Source organism: Clarias gariepinus, chromosome 23 (genome assembly GCF_024256425.1).
Source record: "Clarias gariepinus isolate MV-2021 ecotype Netherlands chromosome 23, CGAR_prim_01v2, whole genome shotgun sequence".
Taxonomy (NCBI): Eukaryota; Metazoa; Chordata; class Actinopteri; order Siluriformes; family Clariidae; genus Clarias; species Clarias gariepinus.
The window spans coordinates 8851602-8865077 of record NC_071122.1 but is presented as its reverse complement, the minus strand read 5'-3'; the positions used below and the strand labels follow the sequence as shown (position 1 = coordinate 8865077).

The window sequence follows — 13476 nt, the reverse complement described above, 5'->3', positions numbered from 1 at the left end:
AAAATTAATTGTATTTAAAATTTAAAATATTTGCAATTTAAGCAGCATGATGGCTTAATAGTTAGCACCTCCAGGGTCTGGGTTCGAGTCACGCCTTGGGTCTGTGTGCATGGAGTTTGAATGCTCTCCCTGTGCTTGATGGGTTTCCTCTGACTGCTCTGGTTTCCTTCCACAGAAGACGGTTGACTATAAGAACATCTTTCTCACGTTCATCTGTAAACACTACTATCAGGACACCAAGGTGAGTTTGCCCCCTTCCTGATTTCTTATTCTTTTGCATGTTTGTCACACAAAATGTTTCTGATCATCAAACACATTTAACTATTAGTCAAAGATAACACAAGTAAACACAAAATGCAGTTTTTAAATGATGGTTTTTATTATTTAGGGAGAAAAAAAATCCAAACCTACATGGCCCTGTGTGAAAAAGTAATTGCCCCCTGAACCTAATAACTGGTTGGGCCACCCTTAGCAGCAATAACTGCAATCAAGCGTTTGCGATAACTTGCAACGAGTTTTTTACAGCGCTCTGGAGGAATTTTTGCCACTCACCTTTGCAGAATTGTTGTAATTCAGCTTTATTTGAGAGTTTTCTAGCATGAACCGCCTTTTTAAGGTCATGCCACAACATCTCAATAGGATTCAGGTCAGGACTTTGACTAGGCCACTCCAAAGTCTTCATTTTGTTTTTCTTCAGCCATTCAGAGGTGGATTTGCTGGTGTGTTTTGGGTCATTGTCCTGCTGCAGCACCCAAGATCGCTTCAGCTTGAGTTGACGAACAGATGGCCGGACATTCTCCTTCAGGATTTTTTGGTAGACAGTAGAATTCATGGTTCCATCTATCACAGCAAGCCTTCCAGGTCCTGAAGCAGCAAAACAACCCCAGACCATCACACTACCACCACCATATTTTACTGTTGGTATAATGTTCTTTTTCTGAAATGCTGTGTTACTTTTACGCCAGATGTAACGGGACACGCACCTTCCAAAAAGTTCAACCTTTGTCTCGTCGGTCCACAAGGTATTTTCCCAAAAGTCTTGGCAATCATTGAGATGTTTTTTAGCAAAATTGAGACGAGCCTTAATGTTCTTTTTGCTTAAAAGTGGTTTGCGCCTTGGAAATCTGCCATGCAGGCCGTTTTTGCCCAGTCTCTTTCTTATGGTGGAGTCGTGAACACTGACCTTAATTGAGGCAAGTGAGGCCTGCAGTTCTTTAGATGTTGTCCTGGGGTCTTTTGTGGCCTCTCGGATGAGTTGTCTCTGCGCTCTTGGGGTAAATTTGGTTGGCCGGCCACTCCTGGGAAGGTTCACCACTGTTCCATGTTTTTGCCATTTGTGGATAATGGCTCTCACTGTGGTTCACTGGAGTCCCAAAGCTTTAGAAATGGCTTTATAACCTTTACCAGACTGATAGATCTCAATTACGTTTGTTCTGATTTGTTCCTGAATTTCTTTGGATCTTGGCATGATGTCTAGCTTTTGAGGTGCTTTTGGTCTACTTCTCTGTGTCAGGTAGCTCCTATTTAAGTGATTTCTTGATTGAAACAGGTGTGGCAGTAATCAGGCCTGGGGGTGACTACAGAAATTGAACTCAGGTGTGATAAACCACAGTTAAGTTATTTTTTAACAAGGGGGGCAATCACTTTTTCACACAGGGCCATGTAGGTTTGTATTTTTTTTCTCCCTTAATAATAAAAACTATCATTTAAGAAACTGCATTTTGTGTTCAATTATGTTGTCTTTGACTAATAGTTAAATGTGTTTGATGATCAGAAACATTTTGTGTGACAAACATGCAAAAGAATAAGAAATCAGGAAGGGGGCAAATAGTTTTTCACACCACTGTATATATATATATACTGTCCGCTTTTAAGGGGTAATAAATCTGCCATTAAGTTTGGAAAATGAGTATCAAATGTTGTTACTTATAGCAAGTTACAGTTAATTTTAAAATAAAATAATGACAGCTTTAATTTATTTCTTTTTAGCTTGAGGATGATGCACTGATCTCTTCAAAACATTTTTGCAAAAACGTAGTAAAGAAGTTGGTACAAATTTATATATAATATGGTCCTGCCCTAGGATCAAATAAAAAAAATAATAATGTTCTGTTGCAGTATTGAGAGGTATCCTTGTTTTATTTAAAGTGTTGTTAAAGATAACATTAATCTCAACCTAAGGCCAACTCAACTTGAACTATTGTTCATTGCTGGTTAATCAATAAACTGGGAATAATGTGTTTTATAAGGTGCAAGGTGAAACATACTTAATTTTAGTTTTTTCATTAGCTGTAAGCCATAATTACCTAAATTAAAAGAAACAAACACTTGAAATGTAACAGTCTGTATGTAGTGGATGTATATAATATATGAGTTTTACTTTTTGATTTGCTGAAATAAATCCTAAACTAAACTTTGTGATGATATTTTAATTTGTTAAGATGATTTGTTTTTTTAATGTGTGTTCTGTATACAGTATGTGCGTGCGTGCATAAACACGTATGGGAAGTGACGTCATTTGGAACGCGTTGGACTTGCCTGCCGTGAAACCTCCCTGCTGTGTCTGTGTTTGTGTTGGAAGCGCGCGCGTGTCAGCAGATCAAAGCGAAAGTATGCGCGCGCTGCTCCCTATATAACCCGGGAGTCCGGCTCGTTACTCACTACAGAGAGAGAGAGAGAGGGACAGCGCTGTCAGACACTAAAGCTCCGGAGTCTTAATCCATCAGCATTTCTTTCTTTTTTTATTCGTTTAGTCGTTCATCTTCTTCATTATGGGAAACTTTTTTGCCTCCATCCTGTCCCGTCTGATTGAGAAGAGGCCAGTCAGGTTACTGATGGGTGAGTGCACTTCATCACTCTGTCTCCTGTCTCTTCATTTCTCCACTCTCACTGGTCCCTAGGCGTTAAGGACAGGTTTATTTGACTTCTATGGAAGGAGTCACCAATACAAGTCATTAAAACCCCCTGGACCGTTTTCTCACTTTACAAGCTGATTTTTTTTGTGCTGAAAATTGAAAAAAAGGAAAAAAAGTGTTTAGAGTTCGCATAAGTGACGATAGAAATCAACTCGTTTTGTGGACATTACCAATGGAGCTGGTGGAAATAAATGTTTCCAAGCAAATACAAACTCACTACCTTTAAAACTTGAGTAAATTTAAAGCTGAGTAGTTTTTGTATTTTTTTAAGTAGATATATAAATGTAGGACTTCTACTTTTACTTGAGTAATGTTTGACCAAGGGTATCTCCTTCACTCAAGTTTTCAAAACATGCTGTAGTTGATTTTTTTAAAATAACACCACACCTCATCATGCATAATGTAAAATAAAGATTGAAATGAAACTAATTCATTTCACTGATTTTTCTCCTTCTAGTTGGTCTGGATGCAGCTGGAAAGACTACTGTGCTGTACAAACTCAAACTGGGGGAAGTCGTCACCACCATTCCCACTCTTGGTAAGACGAGTAAAAGAGAACAATGAATAGCAGTTTTCCTTACTTTACATGCTACTGTAACTAGATGACCTTAGGATGCTATTCTTCCCCACATTCCCAGTTTGATATTTTTGATTTAGTTTTTTTTTAAGAAGATCAGAAACTGAAATATATTATAAACAATTTCCATAAATCAGGCGTACATGATCAGACACCTGAATGTTCGCAGGCTTTAACGTCGAGACGGTTGACTACAAGAACATCTCCTTCACCGTGTGGGACGTTGGAGGGCAGGACGTCATTAGACGACTCTGGAGACACTACTTTCAGAATACTATGGTGAGTTTATAATCCAACCTTAATCTACATTATACTTTATATACTGTCCACCTTTTAAGGTGTAATGAATCTGGCATTAAGTTTTTGGGGAAATGAGTATCATATGTTTTGTGTTGCTGCAGGGCCTCATCTTTGTGGTGGACAGCAGCGACCGTGAGCGCATCCAGGAAGCCGCTTTGGAGCTGCAGAACATGGTAGATCCATGCTTTATTCTGTTTACTTATAGCATGTTACAGAAATTAATATAGAAATAAAACAATGACAGCTTTGATTCCTTTCTCTTTAGCTTGAGGACAATGCACTGAGGGACGCCGCTGTGTTGGTTCTTGCTAACAAACAGGATTTGCCCAACGCGATGCCGGTCCACGAATTGACCGAGAAACTAGGAATGCGCATGATGAAAGGCAGACCTGTGAGTAGATCATCATAATGAGAATGTTTTCAGATTTAACTTTGATGTTGATTGTTGTAATAAAAAAAAAAAAATCCTCAAACTATCTTTTTGTGTCTGTTTCCTTTCTTCTCAGTGGTACGTCCAGTCGACTTGTGCGATAAACGGAACAGGTTTATGTGAGGGACTGGACTGGATGACTGATCAGATCGCCAAAAGATAAAACTGCATCAAAAGGACACTATTTATATTTCTATGCAGGAGCACGTACTGTGTAAATTAAAGGGGATTCACTGTAACATGAGCACTTTAAAAGTTTAATAGTTTTGCTATTTTTTGTAAATATTTGTCAGTGTTTACTTATATTTTTTGGCAATTGCTACTGTACTTCTGTGCCTTTAAATGAAATTAGGCTTCATTTGATCCAATATACCTGTATACTGTATAATATGTATCTATGACTTTAAACATAATAAAACTTTTTTGTTACTTTGGTTTGTTAAGGTAGAATGTTTTTTTTATCTATTAATTTCAGCAATTACACTATTCGCCATGACATTAACGCATTAATATTGATCATCAATTGTATACAGTAAACTGGTGAAAGAACCATGGGCACCCAATACTCACCCGTGAGCCTGTGCGGTCCGATCCCTCAAAAAAGGCAATGTATACTATTCACTGAAAAATCAACGTTGATAGGGGGCTGAAGGGTGGAAGTGATAAACCATCAGCTGAACTAATGCCACTAATTATGAATACGTCTTTCCTCTCTGGTCCTTCTTCCCTTCTTTCATTACAGGTCATCATCTGACTGGTGATTATCAGAACAACACTATAACTTCAGCTTCAAGAAATATTTAAACTGTAATTCAAACTTTTTATATTAATCACCAGATTAAAGATTTTATCCAGAAGACAATTAAAATCCCAGAAAAGCAAGATTTAAATGCCTCAGACTGATATGCTTTTTTCTCAAACAGGCCAAAAGTCTAAAAATTGTTATCTTCTCTATGTGCTCCTTACTGCTCCCTCATCCACCAAGTGTCATGCGACACTGCTATCAGGATGCAGAAGAGATTTGGCACTCCACAAAGTTCTGATGATATGTCTGATTTAATAAAAATATGGGGAAAATATTAAGTTTGTAAAAAACTTTTGAAACAAATTTTAAAATATTTCATTAGTTACACTACACACCGCATATCCTTAATAACACTTATCCCCTCAAACCTTCTACTTATGTAAAATGCAGTAAAGAAGTTGATACATACGATATGGTCATGGTCTAGGATGGCCTTTTTTTCTAACTAAAATTTTAAAATATTGAGCATTCGTAAAGACAACATTAATCTCATCCTTTCTCTGTCGCGTTCGTGGGGTAGTTCCAGGTGGGGCATAATTGAAGAAGTTAAGACTTTAGATGTTGTAATAAAAATAAACAAACATAATCACCAACAACTAATCAGCATAACAATAGAACAGGAGAAAACAGGAACAGATTAACACAAGAGAAAACAAAATAGCATTCAAACAGAACAGATGAAAAAACAAAAATGAATTTTAAAAATGGCTGTAGCCAAACTATTTAGTCACCTCGGTCCAGTTCATGACATGAAGTCCAAAACGAGGCGCCCTCTAGGGGTTATCCTTGACATTGTCAAACTCACCTTGAGCTTAAAATATTGTTTATTGCACATGAATGCATTTTGATTTAATGGGTTGGGGATAAACAACACACGAATAATTAACCTGTGGCATAGTTACATTATACAAATACTTCCCCTTGAGCTTCCAAAGGTTTAATTCTAAGACATTATATGACCAATAACACTCTTATAACAGTCTTTATAACAGTCTTACCAACATATGCTTGTGCCAATAGGGTGGTTGACTTCTTTCTTTCTTTCGTTCTTTTTTTAATAATTTTATAACAATGGATTTAGATTTTGTCGTAAGACATAGTCGTAAAAAAAAAAAAAAGTAAAAATAACCAGGGACATTTCTGCTGTTCTGCTTGTTTAGGAGTGCAGTGAACCAAAGCAAATGATTTTCTGTTATATAATAATTACTTTCCGGAAAATCACAGTTTCTACAGATTCTACACCCTTAATCTGCTTGTTTGTAAGTCAATTAATGAAGTAAAGTAACACACCTAGCCACTGAACAGCTGAAAAGTTAGAAAGTTCATTAGTAATTTATCTTGACATAAAGTTGATTAATTTGTTGTGTACAATAATTATGTTAAAAAGTGATGTGCTGCTCAGGCGTAAGCAGGTGTAGTTTAAGGTACTTTGTTTATGTACAAAACTCATAAAGCTTTTCACAACTTGCCAAAATAGAAACAGAATCAGGTTTATTGGGACAAGAATTTTGACACGAACAAGGGTTTTTATAATATACATAACAACATTGTACAGTTTGTTTTAAGAGCTATACAGAGCTATAAGGTTTAAATAAAGACTGCAATATATTCTGTATAGTTCTGAAATATTGTGTACTTCCTGCGGTTAATGACTTGTCTATATGTAATGTGTGTGTGTGTGTGTGAGAGAGAGAGAGAGAGAGAGAGAGAGAGACGGGGTAAAGATCTTTTCTCCAGTCTAGATAGTGAGCGGTTATGTTGGCTTTGAAAACATGGGAACCTGTCACACAAGGTTTTCTTCAGGTCAATTCAACACGTTCCAAATGATGCAACTTTAACCTTTGTGTTATTGCAATCGGCTGATCATATCATATCATATATCTCATTCCTTTTCTATGCTTATGATCATGTACAGAGTCACGGGGGCCTGGACCCTATCACAGGAGACTTTGAGCATGAGGCGGGGTACACCCTGGACAAAGTGAAAATCCATCACAGGACACACTACAGGCAATCTGTATGTCTTTTGACTGTAAGAGGAAACTGACCTGGAGGAAATCCACAAGCAGAGAGAGAACATGCAAACTCCACACAATTACACACAGACCAGAGGCAGGAATCGAACTCTTGACCCTGGAAGTGCGAGGCCACAGTGCTAACCATTACACCACTGTGCCACCTTAATATAATACATAAAGTCGTTGTTGGTCTTTTGGCTGCTCCCATCGAGGAGTTGCCACAGCGGACCAGCCACCCACCCATTTTCTCAGGGCTTAGGACCAGCACTGCATTCAGTGGGTTGGGTTTGAGAAGTGCGCAGGAATCGAACCTGAGGCTTCCAATCTACCACTGAGCCACCAATGCCCTAATGTAATATAATTTGATTATGATGTAATATAATTTGGGGGATATAGGATGAGTAATAGACCACATCAAGATGGTTTTTTGATTTTTTTTTATCTGTTTGTGCTCGAATTACGTAAAAACTACTAAACGTATTTTTATTTTTTAATTAGCGTACTTTCATGTAAACGACGTGACGCTGGATGTATTCTAAACTTGCTAATAACTAATACAGAATATGAATTAAAAAACAATCTTTAAAAAATCATTAGTTCATCTCACAATTCAACAGATTTTTATTTTTAAAACTTAATAAAAGCGATCTCACGCCTTTTCTCCACATTCCCTATAGGAAGGAATATATAAAACGTTCAAATGCTTTACTTAATTGACTTAGCTAGCAAAAATCAGATCTTTAGAATTTGCTTAGTGATGTGGATAACATTTCTTTCTCTAAAAGTTTTTTGCTCTTATTTGACAAAGCTTGAAATGCAGATCTTGAATTCGCTTTGATTTTTGTTGTACTATACATACTTATTATTTCACTTGGCTTGCAAATACGGACTTTAAGTAGCTATTTTGTTTTTTGATTCTGCTTTTTTTTGGTATTCCACGCGAACGATGTGGCGGGCACAGCTACAGTAGTATATACAGTATATAAACACACACACCCACACACACACACAAGATGGAAGTTTCTTGGCAGGCAATTCCAACGCGTTTCAAATGACGCCACTTTCGGCAAGTGCTTGTGAAATGCTAAATTGTTGGAAAGTGCTATAATTTATAGTTTGTCACATATGTTCATCTATAGATTTTTTTTATTAAATAAATCTGACTCACAATAACATCAAAATGCTATAAAACAAGTGAAACAATAAAATCATGAAACAATGAATTATGATAATTAATTATATGAAATAAATATAAGTCATCCTAAAATATGTCATTGTTGTTACTATTACACAAGCAGAGTTTCATTTTTAGATACATTTGATAATTTAAAATTGTGCAGGCGTCAAAGGTCAGTACTATACATAAAGAGCACTAGATGAATGCAGAAGGTGTGTCAGAGGTCCATTTGTTTAGAAATGTCATAATTAATATTGCAATTTTATGTATAGCTTTAAAGTCCATCATTGGTTTTACTCGTTTTATAATTATAACTGTCAAAAATTGGACAGAAAAACTGATTATGTTTATTAATTATTACATTTTAATAATTTAATTTTATTAAATTAAATATTAATAGATTTTGACCTAATGGAAAACTGTGGTCTTACACATAGAAGTCATTTTGCAGAAGGATTTTTTTTTTCTTTAAATTGTCGTTGGTTTTCCTGTCAGGAAGAGAATTAAGACCAGTGACTAGGTCAGTCTCTGTATTAATGAGCCATATAACAAATCTATGCAAAAATCATATTAGAAGAAGAAAAACATTTTAACAAGTTTAATTCATTGTCTATTCTTATTATTTATACCGTTGTACTTCTCATCAGGCAAAATATAATAGTGGGATTATTTGCAAATTTCTTTGTTTTTCAAAGAAAAACACATTTTCATGCATTTCACACAAATGAAGTATGTAAGTACTTTCAAAAGTAAAATTAAAGTTAGTGACTAATGGAGTGGCCAGCAAGCTGTTGTGGGACAGCCTGACTGTACGGTACGGAGGAAGACACTATCAAGCCAATCCATCTTGTGGGAGATACTCCAGGTAGCGAGGGGTGAAATCTCATCAGATTATCTTAAACATTTGACAGCTAGAATGTCTGCCAGGCTGTAATTGCTGCAAAAGGTGGTTTTATTTGATGAAGCCAAAGAACATTTATCAGTTTTACCAAAAATCATTATTTCTAACTCAGACCCAATGTCAGCATATGTACTTTTTTTTGCTATATTTTCTATTTAGACTAATTTATTGTGTAATCACAATAAAAGTGTCCCACACTTTTGAGCGGTAGTGTATGTATGTCGATATATACTGTATATATATATATATATATATATATATATATATATATATAATTAATTATTTTACAGTATATATACATACAGGAAGTGACGTCATTTGGAACGCGTTGGACTTGCCTGCCGTGAAACCTCCCTGCTGTGTCTGTGTCTGTGTTGGAAGCGCGCGCGTGTCAGCAGATCAAAGCGAAAGTATGCGCGCGCTGCTCCCTATATAACCCGGGAGTCCGGCTCGTTACTCACTACAGAGAGAGAGAGAGAGAGAGAGGGACAGCGCTGTCAGACACTAAAGCTCCGGAGTCTTAATCCATCAGCATTTCTTTCTTTTTATTCGTTTAGTCGTTCATCTTCTTCATTATGGGAAACTTTTTTGCCTCCATCCTGTCCCGTCTGATTGAGAAGAGGCCAGTCAGGTTACTGATGGGTGAGTGCACTTCATCACTCTGTCTCCTGTCTCTTCATTTCTCCACTCTCACTGGTCCCTAGGCGTTGATTCATTTTCATTTAAACAGGATCTTTAAATCACAGTTTTTTTTTATTAACGCGCTCTTTTTAATTCAATTGGTTTTATATTTTATATACTTGTTTATACCGCGTTTAACAGCGTTATTAAAAGAAAATAATGGAAAGTATGGAAAGTATAAAATGTGTGAGAAAATGTATAGAAATCCAAATTATCAGATTGTTCCTAATACGAGGGCGACAGAGGAAAACCCAGAGATAATATATCAGGACAAAGACTAATTCACAGGGACTTGTAAAGATTATTTTACAAAGAAAATATGTTTAATCTCGGAGATCGTGATATTCTTTGTAAGGACAGTTTATTGAACATTTTTGTCACCAGGACAAAGTCTCACAAAGTGTTTACAGCTTTCACTAACAGAAATCAACTTGTTTTGTGGACAGTCCCATATTTAATGGGACAAATAGAGTCAGTGATGTCACAGTTCCTCAGTGTAGCAATTCACATATTACCACACTCCAAAATGTTATGTTATTTTTATTTTTTTATATTTGTTTGCATTTGAAGAAGTAACATGTTGCAGTTCCTGTATCATCCTACAGGTGGTGCTCTAAACTGTTCACACATTGGCAGGCAGCACAGTGTCCTGCAAAAAGAATATCGAACCAGCAGGCACGTGCACACATAGAGATCAAAGGGGGCTTGAGCACCTGCCCTTTTTATTCCTGGAGAGAAAGTGGCCTTTTTTTCTGGGGTGCTTTTTTTTTTTTTTTTTGAAAAATAATATATATTCCTGTTTGCGCACAGCTTCCCTGTCAAACAAATATATTTATTGAAGAATAGTATGTCCAAATATCAGGTCAGGAGTTCTGAAGCGAACAAGATAAAATTAACTTTTTAAATTATTTTTTAAAAAGGAAGTCAGTGTTGCGTTAATATATATACTTTTTTGTTTAAAAAAAGAAAGAAAAAAAAAAACGTAATTATGAGAAGTGCCCTTTATTTCACTTGAGCCCCTGCCCCTCAAAATGTCTGTGCACAACCCTGCGAACCAGGGTATTTATAAAATCGTGATATTGCAATACAGTCATGAATCGGCACCTGGTTATCAAGATAATATCGTATGGGGTGTATCTCTGGTGATTCCCATCCCTGCATCCCAACATAACTGTTGTATAAATGTATAAATATAAAATACATTGTAAAATTATAGTAATAAATAATAATATCTAATTATTAAATATAAATAATATATTGACTTAGGGTATCCCTACTTTTATTTGTTTTGTCATTTAGAAACTTGAAAAAATTTGGAAATAAAGCCGTCTCTGAAATGAAATTAATTCAAGTGATTTTTCTCCTTCTAGTTGGTCTGGATGCAGCTGGAAAGACTACTGTGCTGTACAAACTCAAACTGGGGGAAGTCGTCACCACCATTCCCACTCTTGGTAAGATGAGTAAAAGAGAACAATAAATAGCAGTTTTCCTTACTTTACATGCTACTGTAACTACATGACCTTAGGATGCTATTCTTTCCCACATTCCCGGTTTGATATTTTTTATTTAGTTTTTTTAAGACGATCAGAAACTGAAGTATATTATAAACGATTTCCATAAATCAGCCGTACATGATCAGACACCTGAATGTTCGCAGGCTTTAACGTCGAGACGGTTGACTACAAGAACATCTCCTTCACCGTGTGGGACGTTGGAGGGCAGGACGTCATCAGACGACTCTGGAGACACTACTTTCAGAATACTATGGTGAGTTTATAATCCAACCTTAATCTACATTATACTTTATATACTGTCCACCTTTTAAGGTGTAATGAATCCGGCATTAAGTTTTTGGGGAAATGAGTATCATATGTTGTGTGTTGCTGCAGGGCCTCATCTTTGTGGTGGACAGCAGCGACCGTGAGCGCATCCAGGAAGCCGCTTTGGAGCTGCAGAACATGGTAGATCCATGCTTCATTCTGTTTACTTATAGCATGTTACAGAAATTAATATAGAAATAAAACAATGACAGCTTTGATTCCTTTCTCTTTAGCTTGAGGACGATGCACTGAGGGACGCCGCTGTGTTGGTTCTCGCTAACAAACAGGATTTGCCCAACGCGATGCCGGTCCACGAATTGACCGAGAAACTAGGAATGCGCATGATGAAAGGCAGACCTGTGAGTAGATCATAATAATGAGAATGTTTTCAGATTTAACTTTGATGTTGATTGTTGTAATAAAAAAAAAAAATCCTCAAACTATCTTTTTGTGTCTGTTTGCTTTCCTCTCAGTGGTACGTCCAGTCGACTTGTGCAATAAACGGAACAGGTTTATGTGAGGGACTGGACTGGATGACTGATCAGATCGCCAAAAGATAAAACTGCATCAAAAGGACACTATATTTTCCTATGCAGGAGCACGTACTGTATAATTAAAGGGGATTCACTGTAACATGAGCACTTTAAAAGGTTTTGCTATTTTTTGTAAATATTTGTCAGTTTACTTGTATTTTTTGACAATTGCTACTTCTGTGCCTTTAAATTAAATTAGACTTCATTTTATCCAATATACCTCTATACTGTATATTATGTATCTATGACTAAACTTAATAAAACTTTTTTGTTAGTTTGGTTTGTTAAAGTAGAATGTCTTTTCAACTCACCAATTATATACAGTAAACTGGTGACGGAATAATGGGCACTCAAGCCTCACCCATACCTGTAGGGACCAATACCCAGCCTATCGGGTCTGATCCCAGAAAAGCCAAAGTAGCAAAAATTGCCAGAAAAAAAAGTCAATGGTGCATCAGACCCTGCCGTGTATGTGGCAGCACGCAAAGAGATGTAGGCTGCCAACCCGACTCCAAACTCCCAAGAACTCAATCCAATTGGGATGCAGACCACAAACAAGTCTGATAAACAGAAGCCCCGCCCGTATCCAACAGAACACGAAAAATCTGCTGCCAACATCCTGATGCCAGACACCACAACACACCACCAGAGGTCTTAGGCAGGCAAGCCCACGTGCCACAAGGGGAACCTACACAATAATGAGCATAATGTTTCATATTGTAATCTTATGGCCAATCGTTGTATGTCCTTTTTTTGTCCTTTCTCTTACACATACTTTAAACTAGACTGTTTGCACACAATGAACATGCCCAAACCATACTGCCTTCCTGGTTCGGTCTTTTTTACTTCCAAGCCCTTTTATCCTTCACAATTCTCTCAACTTATTTCCACATCTTGCACTCAAAAGAAATACAAGCATTCATTGAATTTTATTATTTTAAGATCTGCTTATCATTTCTTACTGGTAAAAGGACCGGACACTGGAGACTGCTTACATATATTACAAATATTAAACTGATGACACAACACTTCACGTATTGACGATCCACATCAATCCCTTTATGATCTATAGAAATTATAATATATTAGAAGACTAAGCACTGTAATGTTAATTTTCTAGCAGGAACTCTATCTTGTTACTAATTCCGACCTATCAGAATTGAGAATTCTTACATTCATCATGTGCATAGATAACAAATGCAATTAAACTTATCCTGTTAAATAAACAGACACGGCCTGATTGTGCATATTTATTTACATTAAAAAAACACTTTATGATGGAGACAAGTAATGAGTATGAAATGTTACACAATGTTTAT

The 13476-nt window shown here is 36.5% G+C and overlaps 2 protein-coding genes across 2 annotated transcripts; both read left to right on the top strand.

The window, feature by feature from the left end:
• The first annotated feature begins 2675 nt into the window (after nt 1–2675).
• LOC128511634 (ADP-ribosylation factor 4-like) lies at nt 2676–4594 on the top strand. The gene is made up of 6 exons (XM_053484577.1): nt 2676–2838; nt 3373–3453; nt 3662–3771; nt 3894–3965; nt 4058–4183; nt 4299–4594. The coding sequence occupies exons 1-6, from the start codon at nt 2772–2774 to the stop codon at nt 4383–4385; spliced, it is 543 nt and encodes a 180-aa protein (XP_053340552.1). The 5' UTR covers nt 2676–2771; the 3' UTR covers nt 4386–4594.
• A 5013-nt stretch (nt 4595–9607) lies between these two features.
• On the top strand, nt 9608–12436 carry LOC128511226 (ADP-ribosylation factor 4-like). The gene is made up of 6 exons (XM_053483983.1): nt 9608–9765; nt 11175–11255; nt 11462–11571; nt 11694–11765; nt 11858–11983; nt 12098–12436. Exons 1-6 carry the CDS (start codon nt 9699–9701, stop codon nt 12182–12184), a joined length of 543 nt encoding a protein of 180 aa, XP_053339958.1. The 5' UTR covers nt 9608–9698; the 3' UTR covers nt 12185–12436.
• The last annotated feature ends 1040 nt before the right edge of the window (nt 12437–13476 follow it).